Genomic DNA, 16,903 nt, shown 5'->3' with positions numbered 1-16,903 from the left:
TTGGCATCGCAGCCGAGTAACACTGGACTAGCTCCTGCTAGCCTTTGTAAAGTGACGACTTCCTGTGGCGGACACGGCCTGTCGTGCGCCATGTATACGGATGATATAAGACAGCTTTGTTTATTCATCAACTCCAAGTTGACGACTGTAGTATCCGGTGAGCTGAAATTGGAACATAAGAAAGCTTTAATATGTTTTTTAACCAATACACACGCGCGGGGTTTACCTGATATACTAGTGTAGAAGAGGTTATAGCGGGCGTCAGTGAGTCCCTTAACCTCTAGGTCCCTTACCCAAGGTTCTTGTATCAACGAGATGTCGATGTCTTCCTCCCTTAGGAAGACCAGGAGCTTGTCCGAGGCAGTCTTAGAGTGCCTAAGATTTGCCTGGACCACCTTCATCGACTTTCTCGGCATTGTTAACTGGCCCTGTGCCTGCCAGCACCTGGTTGGCATCTTCAGCGACCTCTTCGTCCGCGGTAACCTTGAGCCTTTAAGCTTGTTGTCCATTTTTTGCAATGGCCCAATACTTTCTTCGTTAAGCCTCAGAAGGTACGAAGAACTCTCCGAATCGAAATGCGAATGCGAAAAAACACATGCCGGATTTTATTTGTTGCCTTTGCCACCAACTCCAATTGAGGCGATGGGGGACTCTCTGTGCGTCTCGGAAAGTTTTTCGTGGGTCATTTGTGCGGTTAGCTTTGTTTGGGTTTAATTTTAAATCGCTTCAAATACTTGTAGTACTTATTTTAATCGCCTGTGAAATCAAATGCATTTTGCCTACTGCTGCTCTTTTCTTCCTTCACTCCGCCGTGCGTCTGCTCTGTGTTCTTATCTGTGTTCCCAGCGTTAATTTTGTTTTTGGAATGCGGCTTGTGATTGTAATTTCATGTCGTTGAATATCTCTCAATGTCTGTGGACAGTTGTCGTATAAAATTTTTATTTTGTTTTTTTTTGCATAAATTAGTTTTTGCCATCGTAAATTCTGTTGAAGCGCCACTCTGCCATTCTCAATGAATGTACTCGTAAACGTACGGAATGTGTCTCAAGTGTGGTGGACATGCTTCAGTAAATTTGTGGTATTTATGAGTCCAAATGGAACTTTTAAAGTCGAATTAATTTTTTTTTGCATGCGACTAATGATTGTTAATGATAAATAATTGCTGCTTGTAGCAAAAGAGAAGACAAAATTTGGCCGATTCGCGAACGATATACAAGAGAGTATAAAAAAAAATCTGATGAGACTTAGAATCTTTATTAATCATATCAAGGATGCGAAAAGTTCTGAAAAAAAATCTAAGTAGTATCAGTAAAATGGCCCTATTCATGAAAAGTAAAATGTATTTATGTTGCTCTATAAAGCGACATTTTCATAGAAACTTTCGATTTATGAAGCAGTGAACGACTTTTTATTTTTAAAGAATTTAGGTAAAAATTTGTAAATTCACGTGTGGAAATATCAGTAATTTTGTATCTCTATTTTTAAGGCATTTATTTATGGAGCTGAAAATTCCCGAATACTAAAAAAAACCGAAAGGATGAAAAAAATACTGAAAAATCACGAAGTATCCCGAAATGTCCCGAAAAATATCCACAAATATCCCAAAATGGAATAGCTACCAAAAATTGCATAAAATGCAAACTCGAACATTTCCGAAAAGTTCCGAACGACACCGCAAAAATCACCAAAAAAGTATTGAAAAACGAAACCTTTCATTTTATTGCATTAAAAATTTTTTAGTAAATAAAAATATAACCAAAATAACTTCGAAAGATCTCAAGTTCAAAGTCCCGGCTATTGTAAAAATGCAAGAAAATGGAATTTGTGACCCTTGACTTTGAATAATTTTATAGCAGGCACGGGAGCGCATCCAATGTCAATATCACCTTTAAGCTGCTCATTTCGAAATTAAATTTCTATTTTGCTAGAACCCTGCTACTTCGGTTTTCACATTCAAAACTTCACATATTTTGTTGTGACAGTGACAGGTATTTAAAAAAAAAAATGCTAACACTCATCAAGTTGACAGCTATCCTGACTGCTCGCTAGACATAGTCGTACATACCACATTCATACATATTTTTTTAATTATACACGAAATAGTGTGAAAATTTGTTTAAATATTTACATACATCCTACATATATACATAAGTACATTCGAAACCCTTTCAGTCAATACTTACTTTGCCTTTCCACAATGTACTGGAAATTAATTCCATTATTAAGAAACTATTTAAAATTCATGTGATTTACCCTTAAATGCCGTTTGTTTTGACGTTTGTATTTATATGCATACATATAGTATATGTAAAAGTTGATGAAGTATGTGACAAGCAGGCCTTTAAATATCTATGTATGTAAGTAAGTACTTAGTTGGAGAATTACTGCCGACAGGGCCACACTTTAAATACGATATGGAAATACACAGCCTTTATGCACAGAAGGCAATACCTATGTAAATACTTATATTTACATATACATAGGGTGATCCATAAATGTATTAGAAAAATGTAAAGTCCGAATTTTAATGCTCTTACCTCGTAGCTTTGTTCTATATCGGAAAAATATACCCCTGTTGTTTTTTTTTATTTAGAGATTATTCAAAGCGCTCAAAGTTTTCCATGTATTTTATATTGAAAGAAAAATCAATTTTTCATAGAAATGGCAAACTCTGTTTTTGTTCTTTTAACAATTATTTAATACTAAAGAATGCATTTTTGGCGATTTTTGAGGCACTTAAATAAAATAGTTAATATTAACATTGGGTATGATTAGTGGAAGCCTATTGAAGAGCAACGGGGTTTCCGATCAAAAAATATTGATTTTAAAGAATTTTATACCATTTCTAGAAAAAATGTTTTTTCCCCATACAAAACACTTGGAAAACTTTGAGTGCTTTGGGCGACCGCTTAATATTTTTTTATTTAAATAAAAAAAAAAACAGGGGTGTATTTTTTCTTTATTAAAATTCCGAATTTACTTTTCTTTTGACCACCCTAATGTGCATACATATGTACCTTTTTACTTATGGAAGGCTGTATATTTGTTTGTTTGTTTTTTTGTAGTTGGTCAATTGTTTCTTTGCTTTCAACACTAGTACTTCTTGTCGTTCTATGCGCTGCATGCAAATCGTTTTTGATTTATCGATTGCTGGTCGCACTTCCTAATTTGGTTCCGTTAAAGATAAATATCAGCAAAAAAATATTATAGAATATAATATATTCAACGAGCGTACGTTAAGTATACTAAATACGAAAATAAATTTGTCTACATAGATCCCAACGCCAAGTGGTGTACCAAAAATATCACTTTGCTACGATATGGGGTTGTTAGTAAATATGTAACCGGTTGACCTCCTTTCGCCAATACTTTCAAGAAGATATAGCGAGAATCTATTTAGAAAATTAGATATTACACGAATGAGGAGCAGAACTAAGTCTCCCAAGGGTATTCGTGATCCCTAGGGCCTAGACAAAATCAACGAAAAAATTTCCCAAAAATCAATGGTAAGTCCTAGCTTCCTCATACTTGCACTTTATTATACTAAAATTGATTAGGCTAAAAAACTGCGTACCCAAGTTTCATCTAGAGAGCGTATATAAAAAGTGGAATATTTAAATGAAATTTTGCGGAGATTTCTTTAATTTTGCACAAGGTTGGAACTCTGCTTTTAGGGTTTTTGTTGTAGAATTAACACTATTTTTATAAAAAAAAATAGCGAAAAATAAAATATTTAAAAAATAGTTGCCCGTATTTCGCTGCACCTAAACTTTATTGACTGACTGTATGTTGGGAAGGTTAAGAGATTTACTAGGCAAAACGTCTATAAGGACATCAAGAATTTACAAAAAAAAAGAAAAATATATCAAAAAGCAAATCTCTCCAAAGTTTCATTAAAAAAGCTAATTGAATAGTCTAAAAACTGTAAAAGGAGAGGGGCAATCGGAAGAAAAGGATAAATAAAAACAAAGATATGAAAGATAAAGGCGACAAGGACAAAGGGGATGCTGATATGTATATCAATGCAAGAATAAATGATACTCCTTGCGAAACATAGAAGATCTTGTTAACTGGTTAAAAAATAAACTTCCCGCTTGGAATAACCCACAGGTATATTGTTTTTATTTTTATTATAAGTTTTCATTGGATTTTTTGTTGTAATTTGTTTTACGACCAGGCGCTACTATAATTGGAAAATTTAAAATGAAAAGTAATTTGACCCTTTTGTGTGCATTTTATCGCTGACCACCTAGCCAACGACAGGCTAACACTTCTTAGCCTCTCTATCACTAACTTCGTGCTATGTCTACCATTATTATGGCCCGGAAGTTGAAGTTATGCGTTGACTGACCATATATATATAATTCGTGCTTACTATGTATGTACATACATTGTACATCTGCACAAACGTTTTATTTAGTTGTCAATTTGTACACTTGCTTCAGTGCTTTTGTAGGTGTGCTTGCTGCCAATTATGGCTTGCCAGGCCTGGCCATTCCCTAAAAAAAAAAAGAGAACCGAAAACAATTCAAAAGCCACTTCCTTATTCAGACAAATGCCACTGTAAATGACCTGCTTTGTGTGTGTTTTATTTTCAATATTTCAATTTGAATACAACTAATTTCTAGAATATTTAATTTTTATGTTAATTTTACAGTTGAGTTATTAACAAAAAGTAAAAAAAAACATATTTATACTGAACTCAAATTTTTTTACTAAATTCTTAACTAGTACTTTCAAATGAATTCAAAAATTGCTTGCCAGCAAGCCGGACATCATTAGTGATTTTTTATTTTTTTTTTTTTTTTTTTGATATGCAAACGAACAAATTAAAATGTAAATCTCTACAAAATCCTCAAATAAATTAACTCGAAATTCCACTAACAGAACGAAAAATGAAATTTACTACACAAATTAAAATTTGCATTGCTCTGTGAAATCATTCCATTCTAAACATTTTACCGCCCGTACTCCTCGCCTAAAGCTGCCGGACTTCCGCCTGTCTGTCTTCTTTTGGGAAAATCGCACATCAAAATTGCGAGCAAAATCCGACAGCAGCAATTGCGATTTTATAACTTGGCATTAGGTACGCATGCCACTCTTTCGCCCTCCATTTCTTCACTCGTTCCACATTGCAGGCTGGAATGCGCATGCGAAATTCCATTTCCAAAGCTTGCGTGCAAAAGCAAAATGAAACTGTAGCAAACAGCCACTCCGCAACACACCCCCACCCGCATGTCCATCGGAGGGCAAAGGAATGCAAGAATGTAGGCGGAATAATCGCATGTTAAAGAGGTAGAAAATGACTTTCTCACAGCAAACATTTGTTATTTGGCGTTGTGAAAACAATAATCACACACACACACACAAATTCATGCCTGCCCATAAATAATTATTAGACAAGCCAGCATTCTGGCGCACGTACATATGTATGTACATACATATTTATGTAGCTACTAACTTAGGTGGCTCTATAAAAGTGCATTGAGCAAATTCCTCTGCAAAACCAAAGACTTAAGTCGCAAACTTGCTGTTCAAGCATTTGCAATGAGTTTGTAGGCTGTCCACTTTGCAAATTATATACTCGCATTTGCATGTTCACATACTTTTTTTTTTATCGCTTATTTTAAGTTTTTGTTTTTGTTTGCTGTCAACCTGTGAGATATCTGTAGAGATTTCCTTAAATGGTTAGCCAAGCATGCGTAATCTTCTTCTATGATAACGCAACTACAACATTAGTCCGATGCGTAAACCACTAATCTTAGTAGGAGTAAAGATCTGCGTTTTCGGTTATATGTAGGTGAACCGGGAATCATCATTGTTTTACATGACGAAAGTCTCTCCCCGTTTATTGGCTAACTAAGTCATGTGATCTCTTAAATATGGTTCAAATGGGGCCAATTTACAACAACGACAACGGCTATCACTTATTTACTTGATATTGATAACAAAAACATCATCGAAAGTAGGGACATAGTACCTTTTGGAAGTGATCAGGTCGCTAATTTACTAAAAGTCGCCCATAGCCCAAGCAACAAGATATTTCAGGAGACGAGTATATAATTTTCAATCTGCTCCCAAAATGCAGAAAAAATGCATTGCACGAAATTTTTTTCATTTTCTCGAAAATTTAGATTTTTTAGTAAGTGAGCGTTGTGACAACCTATCAGTCAGAGTGATCAAGCCCATTCGATGAATTTTGTAGAATATGCGTGTATTAACTCACGTTGATGATTACAACAAATACTGATTGATTATTAAAATAAAGATGCAGCTCACATAAAATTGTAGGTAGTAGTAAATATTTATTTTACGCGATTGTCACATCATTGGTATAGTAGAGCCAAATCGATGGTGGTGGCAGATCATAATTACAATTTTCCTCTTCAACCAAGCCATTTTCGTCCAAAGTGCCTTTTAAATTTAATTTACCGTCGCATTGACCCTAAATACACACAAATTCAAAAGCATACACTCACTAAAATTTGCAAAAATTCGAAAACAAAAAAAAGCCTATATTTCTTTACCCTATTCGAGAATTTGAGCCACACGTAGCTACCGGCATTATGGTTGTACAATTGCCTGTATTTGCATTGTATATCATAAATGGTATCCTCATCGCACACCTTCATCAGCTGCGTGGTGCCGGTGAGTGTATTGATGATGCGTACGCGCCGATCACGTCTCGTCAAGCGGCCGATGTGATACATTGGATCCTGACTCCACAGTTTGCCCTTTGTCTTGCACATTTCGCTGAGAGCCGTTTCTAGGATAGGTGGAAAGAGTAGACGCGGCCGGCCGGTTACTGGCGAAGCTTCTGTTTTGGGCATTAGTGTCTCCTCGAAGAAATGCGAAAGATCCTTGCCACCGAAGGCGAGTAAATATTCCAGATTCTTGTTGAAAGATACATATGTAATTGAGATGCCACATTTCTATTGCATTTCACTGTTTTAACTGTTACTTACGCTATTCCAATGATCGTATCGATCTTTCATAAGCGGCGTCAGATTTAGCACATTTCCGTGCAAGACAACCCAGAAATCATCTTTTTTGTTGTGCAACACCACTTCGTCGAATAAGTAATAGCGTATTTTGTTCATTTTAGAAAAATATGTTAAGTTGATTTGTTTATTTAGATTAAAATAGCGATGGTAGTACTAAAAACCAGGCAATTTATGAATTTATGATTTTTTTTCTTGAAAAAAAAAATTCTGAAATGTAAAAAATAATTAATGAAAATTTGAAGTGCTTTAAGCAAGGCTAATTCATACAGGGTGGTGTTACCGAGGCAAGGTGAATCATAATTACCAAAATTAATATTTTGTCGTACATTTTTTGCGTTCTGATTGTCATCGAGCGTATAATTTGTTATTGTAGCTTTTTATTTTTGTGCTGACTCATGTCTGAAAACAAAATTAATTTGGAATCCCAACTAATTTATCAGGTGGTCGATTTTGAGATAGATACCTTTATCTGAGGCACTTTAACTTTCATAAATTGGACTTTGATTTAACGTGGAACATTAGTAAATTAGCATTTACTGAAATTTCAAAAAAAAAAATTTAACAATATTTTTAACCGACTTCAAATATTCAAGATTATCAATTCAACGCCTTTATCCTACTAACTAGTGAACCCGTAAGGCGTTAAAACGTTCAAAATTGAATTTCTAAAACTTAAAAAATATTCGAAATGTTAGTCAGAGTTATAAGATATCCGAGTGCCAGTGAAGGCAGTCTCGCACAGTGCATGTTTTTAATTTCATCAAATTTCCAACACCCTATACCGATGAAAAAAGTTCTTAACTAAAAAAAAATAAATAAAAAATAAAACTTTATCACACATCTACATGCTAAGGTCTTTAATTTGACCTTTCAATTTTTAAATTCCTTTTCAAAAGTATTCTCAAACTAAAGGTTTCTTAAATCTCTTTCGTCTTACATTGTGCTACACATGTAATTTAATAAACTGATGAACTAATTTGAATTTTATTGTTCGAACAAATGGCAACCCTCCTAAATAAAGGTGAGGAGTAAAGCCTTTCAATCCTATTTCGTTTGATACCCATCTTTTAATAATGCATTCAACTTTTTAAATAATATTAATGTAACTTTTTAAACACGTGACATCCCTCTTTAAACATTTGAAATGTTCAAACTAAAGATTTCTTAACATCATTTCATTTGACTAAGGTGTTTTTATATTGCACATACTTTTTGATTAGTTAATTGAGTTAGAGCTTTCAAACAGGTGGCAGCGCTCTTCAAAAGTAGTATTTTCAAGCTTAAACCCTCTTCGATTGATACCCATATTTTAATAATTCATTTAACTTGTTAAATAATTTGAATTTAATTCTTTAAACAGGTGGCAACCCGCTTCCAACGCCTCAAAAATATTCTCAGCGTTGAGACTAAAGATTTCTTAACACTCCTTCCTTTAACATCCATATTTTCATATTTCATATAACTTGTCTATAAGTAAACTAAATTCGACATTTTAATCAGGTGGCAATCCTTTTCAAAATATTTTCAAACTATACTTTCTGCAACCCCTTTCGTTTGGCACCCATATAGTGATAAAAATTTGTATTACCTAATATGATTTTTTAAACAGGTGGCATCCCTTCTATAGTTCAGATAAGAAACAAAGCTTTTCAAAACCATTTCGCTTCATATCCATTTTGTAATAATTGATTTATTTTTTCAAATAATTTAATTTTAGTTTTTTAAGGTAGCAACGTTTTTCGAAAAAGTAATGCAACTATTCTGCTTCAGCCGTTATTTTAAATTGTACAATTTTAAAGAACAAATAAAATAAAAAAATAACAAAATGCAATAATTTAAGTAGTATTGAAAATAAAGAATATACAAATTTTTAGATACCCTTTATCGCGTCGACCTTTGCCATAATTCTGCACTAGAAAAATGAAGCAGCTAGTTTTTATTTGTCTCATTGCAACCAAAGCCCCTGCAGAAAAGCAAAATTTAAAGAATTCTCAAAACATCTTAATTGAAATTCAATAACCTATTCTCAAGTACACAAAATAATAAAAATTCTATTCAACATTTTATCTACAACGTCTCTGCTTAGTACATTGAACTCTACGCATAGTCAATAATTTGGTTTGCAAATGTAAACAAATGCGCTCCATTGCAATCATATCAACATACATACATACGTACATGTGTAAAAGTAAATAAATATAGACATCTAGCTCGTTGCAGCGAGTGCATTTGTGAAACTACATATTTTACTACCTGCTGATTTTGTTAAGATTTCAACGCAAAAATATTCACACGACGCTTTTGTTGGTAAATAGTAATAAAAATTCGAAATGCTAATGGCACAACGGCAGCAACAACAACAACAACATAGCCAGAAGCGATGCAACAACACACATGCATACATTACAGGCAACAACAAAGCAAGCAAAAGTAAACAAAGGCTGCGAGGTAACGCAACGACTGCCTTTTCGCGGCTCCCTCCTCCTGCTGCTGCGCAAAACCCAAAGAAATCAAAAGACTTAGGGCAGCAACTTGTTCGCGCGCGCGGGCATACGCGAAACAAGTTTAACAGCGTGTTTCGTTGTTTTTTGTTTTTTGTTTTCGGTTGAAACTGTATTGAATTTCATTTGATTTGTCTTCGTCTGCGTTGTGCGCTGCGCTGTCGAGGGCGTAGTTAGTTCTGTATGTTTGCGCTGCTCCGCTTAAATGTGGACGCATATTGGCGCGCATATTAAAAAAAAGTGCCTTTGTACTTTTTGTTTATCTCTATCCTTTCCCATAACCCGGTGGAGTGTGTAATGAAAGCTGAATAGTATTGAATGTAGTTACAGTCGTTGTAGAAGAGCAAGCAGAGTAGTTTCTTGCTGAAAGCTCAGGATACCTCCAGCCTCCATAATGAAAGCTAAAGGAATCTTGGTTAAAATATACCTAAATCAAATTCAATTGGGTAATTTAGATAAATGTCACAATTTGTGTGTCAGACGGAATAGATTTAAAAACTTTTTCCTTTGAAAATATTTAGAGGAGTGTTATCACCTGTGAATTTAATTAAATTATGCACAAGGTATTAAAATATAAGCGTCGACCGAAATAGCGTTAAGAAATATTTAGTTTGAACATTTAGGGTATTTGTAAGGTGTCTGAAGAGAGTTGCCATCTGTTTAAAAAATTAAAATCAAATTAGTTAGCGTGTTAAATTTATTATTAAAAGATGGAAAACAGTTTGAAAAGTCTTTAATTCCGAACTACATATATTTAGGAGTGTTGCCACATTAAAATAAAATTAAATTTAACTTGCATTGCTGCAATTAGTAATTGAAATTTGTTCAAAATATGGATGTCCGACGAAATAGGTTTAAAATGGTTTGAGTTTGAAATTATTTTGAACAGGGTTGGCAGCTGTTTGAAAAGCCGAGTTAAATAAAATTTTTAACAAGTTAAATGAAGTATTCTAATATGGCTATAAATTGAAAGGGTGGTAAGATTTCTTTAATTCGAACATTTAGAATATTTTCGGGCTAATTGAAGAGGGTTGCCACCAGTTTAAAAGTTTAATTCAAATTATTTAATAAGTCAAATAAATTATTAAAAGGTGGGTATCAATCGAAATTGGTTTGTGTAAACTTTATTTCTAAACTGTGTTTAGAAGTGTTGCCACGTATTTGGAAAATCCAATTCACCTTCATTCATCAATCAATTGAAATTTGTATCCCAAGTCAGACGAAAAGAATTAAGAAGATTTAAGTTTAAAAATGCTTTTGGAAAAGGTTGCCACCTGTTTGAAAACTGGGATCTAGTTAACTATTACACAAGATAGTACATGTATGATACATTTAAATATGAATGAGATAAACCGAACCATGCGAAAATTCTCCTTCCCTCAGAAATGGCTGAATAACATTTGGAATATTTTCTTTTAGGTTTTTAAAGATAGTAACGCCATGGAGACTCTCTAGTAATATAGTAATACGGGGAAGTAGGGAATCAGCACACAATTTTTTTTATTTTGAAACATTTTCCATTGAAAATTAAGTCAAAAGCTGCAACTAAATTAATAGTTGATTTTATTTTGACTATGAATATATCCCATAATCCTTATCCGCACTTAACTATCCACTAGCTTCGATTCAATTTCTTATAGTGGGTTGTTGCCAGTTCATGCGCGTCTCAACTGTTACGCTGAAAGCGTAAAAATCCAAACAACATCCATTTCGCTACTTTGCTCCTTTTCCTATTAATGCAAAATCTTAAATACTTTTTCGCCTTATTCTTGAGTCAATATGTGTGCATGAATATTTATTTACTCGCGAATTTCACAACAGACCGGTTATGATTCTCAGCCGCCAGACAATCCAACAGAAGCAGAACTTGTAGCCTTTACCTGTTCTGCGTGGATTAGTCATGTTCAATCGTGTTCACAGACACGGGATGAGTCATAATAGGCTGTGAAGATATGAATAGCTACCGATGTATGTATGTATGTAATTCAAACCCTGTGAAATAAATAAAGCAGATCGATCCTCTGTGATTACCAAAAGCGGCAAGTGGCATGAAGCTGCCTCCTTTTGAACAAACTGCCTTTTGTTACCTTTTTTCTGCTTGCTCTGTGCAAGTAAATTCAATATTTTTTCCAATGTTGTTTGTTTTTCTTTTTTTTCTGCTCGTCTTTATTTCTCTCCTTATTTGCCTTGTTTTGCTCTACTTGAATATGGTTGATTGATTTTTATTTCGTATATTTATTGTCGATTTTAAGTGTTTAACCGCCAAGGTAGTAGATGATATATGGCGAGATTTGAATGTGAAGCAGATCTTCAATATGCCTGACACGTCTAGTTACCTATGTACTTAGAGGACTCGCCCGTATTTGGCAAAAGCGTTACATATGTATAATTTTTTAAATATGTAAATACATTAGGGAGACCCAGATTTGTTTAAATGAAAACCTAATTAAATTAAGGAAGATTTTTGTGACTTCGTTGAATTTCGTAGTTAATATCTTATGCATTCGTTTTTTGAATTGTTTTTAAAAATGTGTCGGAATAGACTGCTATTATTTCGTATCAATTTTACGTTATTTATATTTATATTTATACATAATAAACTTATATAAATTTGGGAAAGATGGAAAATCTCTTATAAAATGCTTTCTTAAGCCACTTTCTTTTGGCACCCATACTTCAAAATGTTGCAACCATTGCTAGAAACAATTTCTTAATAAAGCTTTCCGAAACCAGCTTTATTCAACTTATAGATTAAATTAAATTTTACTTTCAAACAGGTGGCAACGCCCTTTCAAAATATTTTCAAAGTGAAGTTTTCTGAAACTTCTTACGCTTAACACCTATATTGTGATATGTCATTTAACTTATTAACTAAATTAAATTTTACTTTTGAAAATGTGGCAACCTTTTTTAAAAGTAATTTTGAAATAAAGCTTTTTTAAACTTCTTTTGTTTGGTAACTATATTGTAATATTTAGTCTAACTTATTGATAAAAGTGAGTTAGACTTTCAAACAGTTGGTAACTCCTTTTAAAAAATATATTTTTCCAAGTAGAGTTTTCATAAATTTGTTTCATTTGACATTCGTATTGTAATATTTAATAAAGATTTTTGAATTAATAAGTTTGATTTTTAAACGAGTGGCAAACCCCTTTTTAAAATATTTGCGAAGTAAGGCTTTCCTAAACCTCTTTCAGTTTTCATCCAGCAGGTGGAAAACTCTTAAAAAATCTGTCGAGATGAATGTTCTCACTTTAGTTTAAAAAAATTTGACCCATTTTTAACTTCTTACATTTTTTTTTTCAATACGGCACTCCATAGCTATGGAAAGTTGGCAAAACTAGCTACAGTTTTAAAGCTAAAGGAATCTAGGAAATTATGTTAAAAAATAGACAATTAGTACAGTTTTAGAAAATTGGATGTCCCTAATACGAATAATAAAGCCTTTGAAAAAAAATCTACACATCTTTGAGCCTTTTTTAAGGCGGTTACCTTTGATTTTATTTGGTCTCCTGTAATATCATAAAAACGCATTAATATTCACCGTTGTCAATGAAATCTCATTACAATATTATACCTGCAAATATTGCCAACGCTGCTGCCCGCTTTAAGGCAATGGCAAGCAAGGTTATTGTATTTGCATTAAAGCAATGAATGGATTTAATTATAATAATGCATATGTGCACAGCTATATACTTATGTATGTATGTAGGTATACACATTTACGCATACAAAGCCCACATTCGTTTCTGTATAAATTTTTGGTCGCACTTTTTTCCGCTACCTTTTTTGTCCTTGCGTCCATGCCTATAAGATGCATATGTATGTATGTATTTGCCAATGGGTTATTAAATATGAATGCATATTTTCAATGGATATGCTTAATCAGCGACAATTAAAATATCTTGTTACGCTTGCGCAAATCCGTTGAAGTGTAGTTCCATTCTTTTCGATTGAATATATTTTGCATATTGCATTTCAACTGCTTTTGTTTTTTCATGTATTGTAATTTCCTTGCGTTGACACAGCTCTAGTTTATACACAGTATTTAGCCATTTCCAATCAATTTGGCTTGCCTTAATTAATTAAATAATTATCCGCGCGCTCACAAAAACTTAACTGCATAACAATAAAACGCTCACGCCAATTAAAGGGCGTCAACGCCGAAATGAAAAAGTTTCATGCATTGAAGTCATTATATGGTTTTACATACATATAGTACGAGTATGGAGTTGCTGAAAACCGGTTATTAATTAGTTTGCATTTTAACTAAATCGCTTTTGCCATGGACCTACACAGGTAATTGCCATTTTGCTATGGAAGTCATTTCTTTATATTTATAGCTTGTAAAATTTTTTATTAGGCTAACTAATAAAAACTAATTCAAAATTCAGTTTTTGATTGATATGATGGATTTCATCGAATTAAAACTCGCACATCATTTTATAAAAAAAATTAAACGTATTAGTCACGTCTTTTCGCATTTCAGTTATCTATTGAAATTTCGTCAAAGCTTAAATCGCGTATTGGTAAGTATACTTTTCATCACGCAAATACATACTTACCAACGTACATAAGTATGTGCCCAACAGCCATGTAAGCTAAAATATTCCACTAATAATGTTGTTCATATGTTTACCGACAATTTAATCGATGTATTTATCGGTAGTTTCATTGATACATATATCTTTCGATGTGTTTAAACGATAACGGTATCACTATGGTTACAAATATTGCAATTGATATATTCATCGCATTCTCAATATTTTTATCCACCTATTTATCACTGTTATCTTAAAAATGTTGGTGATGTAAATGTAAACGAATTATTTTTTGATGTGCTTATCAATATTTTTATGAAAATATTCAACAATGGGTACTATCGGATAATTCAAAAGATTCCCCCTAGTTATTAATAACTAGAAGAAGAAAAATTACAGTTGAAAAAAATATATTAATTTGCACAGAAATTTCTTATTATTTGTATGTTAATCTTTTTTTCATTTCATTAAAACTATGTATACCTTCTTAAAATAAAAAGGAACAATAACTGTCAACTACATTTCTTAAAGCATGTTCACACATTACGATTAGTAATTTACGGCTCACTTGTAATTTATAAGCAAATAATGCTTAAATCAAGTAATTTCGCCTTGTAAAATCTGTCAGTAAATTAAATAGAAATGAGATAATTTATCTTAAATCACGAACCAAATGAAGAAAGAAATACTTGTCATTTACTTTAGCCCCACTGTTGAGGAAATTTAAAAAAAATGCCTAAAGGTATGCAAAAATTTTTTAAATCAAGTACAAACCACGCACTCGTATTTACGTACACATGCTAATCAAATGTCTATAGAAATTATGAAAGCAAATCGGAATGCACTTGAGTTATGTGAAGTAATCTGATCGAAACAAGGTAATTTATGCTGTAATGTCAACATAAATAGTTTTAGAGAAAGTGTTTTCACAAGAAGCTTTTTTCCATAGAAGAAATATTTAGTAAAAAATTATATTTTAGAAAAAAAAAACATTATTTACAAAGTCAGAAGTCATAACTAATGTTCCGAAGATCGATTTAAATCCGTAAGCTCTATCAATTTTGTCACTTGAAAGTAGCCAAAAAATCGCGAAAGATGCCGAAAAGTTCTCAAAGAGTATGAAAAGGATTGCGAAAAATTTCTGAAAAGAATCACACAAATAAAACACACAAAAATCCTTAAAGGTCACATAATTCGAAAACTTAAACACCTTGGAATGATGAATAATCCCGAGAGATCTTGAAAAAATCCCGAAAAGGTTCCAAACATTAAAAAAAACAAGTAAGAAAGTCTAAGTTCGGGCGGAGCCGAACATTAAATACCCGGCGCAAGTATTAAATATATGTTTTCCACCTTTCCGAAAGCTACCGCTACATGATAAGCGGGTGTATAAATATTAAGTAAACTAGCATCCTTAAATTTCGAAATATTGAAATTTCAAGCATTTCTGAAATTTACCGTTATATGAAAAGCGGCCGTAATTTTAGTCCGATTTCAATAATTTTCAACGGTTTGCTTTTATGTGGCAAGCACAATCATCATACCGAGTTTGGTACAAATTGCTAGAACTGTTACCGATATACATAAATGTGATCATAATTGGGCGGTGCCACGCCCATTTTCCAAAATTTTATCATAAGCGTATTTCCTGATAAAGAATTGTTGCAACCGTCAATTTTGAATAAATTAGCTTTAATATTTACTGATTTATCGAGGATTTCGTATTTCTCGAAATTACCGTTATATGGGATGTGGGCGTGGTTATTGTCCGATTTTAAAAATTTTCGGCCATTTGGTATGCTGTACCAAGGTCAACAACTGTGCCAAGTTTGGAAGAAATTGGTGCAGCGGTTTCCAAAATATACACATGTAACTATAAGTGGGCGTGGCTACGCCCATATTTCAAAAATTTTTAATATTCTTATTTCTCGTCTAAAAGTTATTCTAAATGTCAATTTTGAGTGAATTATCTTCAGTAGTTACTAAAATATCGCAGTTTTCGTATTTCTGAAAATTACCGTTATATGGGAGGTAGGCGTGGTTATTGTCCGATTTCGCCCATTTTCAATACCATCCGTCCCACGCCCAATAGAAGTGCATGTACGAAGTTTCGTTAAGATATCTCAATTTTTACTCGAGTTATCGTGTGCACAGACGGACGGACGGACGGACAGACAGTCACCGCTTAATCGATTTCTCTTTTCATTCTAATCATTTATGTATACATTTGTCTATATCTATCTCGATTCGTTTTGCCTGTTACAAACAACCGTTATGTGAACAAAGTTATAATACCCTTGTGCACAAGTGCGCTCGGGTATAAAAACGTCTGCAAATGTTCTGAAAAATACTAGAAGCACCCCAAAATCAGGAACAGTAGCAAAAGTTTTCCAAAATACTCCGAAAAATAAAACACACAGAAAAGCATGATACCAAAATTTAAAGGTGAAACCGCTGAGGGGCAGACTGAACATTTTTGAAGTTTGCTAACATAACAGAAATGTTTTCAGTCTCAAATAAAGCCAAATTGAATATTTTTATCTATTTATTTTTATACCCGAGCGCACTTGTGCACAAGGGTATTATAACTTTGTTCACATAACGGTTGTTTGTAACAGGCAAAACGAATCGAAATGATCAGAATGAAAAGAGAAATCGATTAAGCGGTGACTGTCTGTCCGTCCGTCCGTCCGTCCGTCCGTCTGTGCACACGATAACTCGAGTAAAAATTGAGATATCTTAACGAAACTTGGTACGTGAAATTCTTTTGGGCGTGGGACGGATGGTATTGAAAATGGGCGAAATCGGATAATAACCACGCCTACCTCCCATATGACGGTAATTTTAAGAAATACGA

General features: G+C 33.3%; 1 protein-coding gene across 1 annotated transcript; it reads right to left on the bottom strand.

Moving 5' to 3' along the window:
- Positions 1 to 6,310: 6,310 nt before the first annotated feature.
- Positions 6,311 to 7,100, bottom strand: LOC118741748 (cytochrome b5 domain-containing protein 1-like). Its single transcript, XM_036473722.1, has 3 exons — positions 6,966 to 7,100; positions 6,528 to 6,893; positions 6,311 to 6,445 (listed from the first exon to the last, which is right to left on the bottom strand). Exons 1-3 carry the CDS (start codon positions 7,098 to 7,100, stop codon positions 6,311 to 6,313), a joined length of 636 nt encoding a protein of 211 aa, XP_036329615.1.
- Positions 7,101 to 16,903: the final 9,803 nt, after the last annotated feature.

This window comes from Rhagoletis pomonella, unplaced genomic scaffold (genome assembly GCF_013731165.1).
Source record: "Rhagoletis pomonella isolate Grant_MI unplaced genomic scaffold, Rhpom_1.0 Rhpom_scaffold_00006, whole genome shotgun sequence".
Lineage (NCBI taxonomy): Eukaryota > Metazoa > Arthropoda > Insecta > Diptera > Tephritidae > Rhagoletis > Rhagoletis pomonella.
This window is presented reverse-complemented; position numbering and strand designations above follow the sequence as displayed.

Bases quoted from the DNA above. Each gene is read 5' to 3' on its own strand.
- LOC118741748 (XM_036473722.1), bottom strand. From the start codon at position 7,100: ATGAACAAAATACGCTATTACTTATTCGACGAAGTGGTGTTGCACAAC. The intron at 6,894-6,965 runs GTAAGTAACAGT...TCTTTCAACAAG, and splicing joins GATACGATCATTGGAATAGC to AATCTGGAATATTTACTCGC. The intron at 6,446-6,527 runs GTAAAGAAATAT...GTGTGTATTTAG, and splicing joins GGCTCAAATTCTCGAATAGG to GGTCAATGCGACGGTAAATT.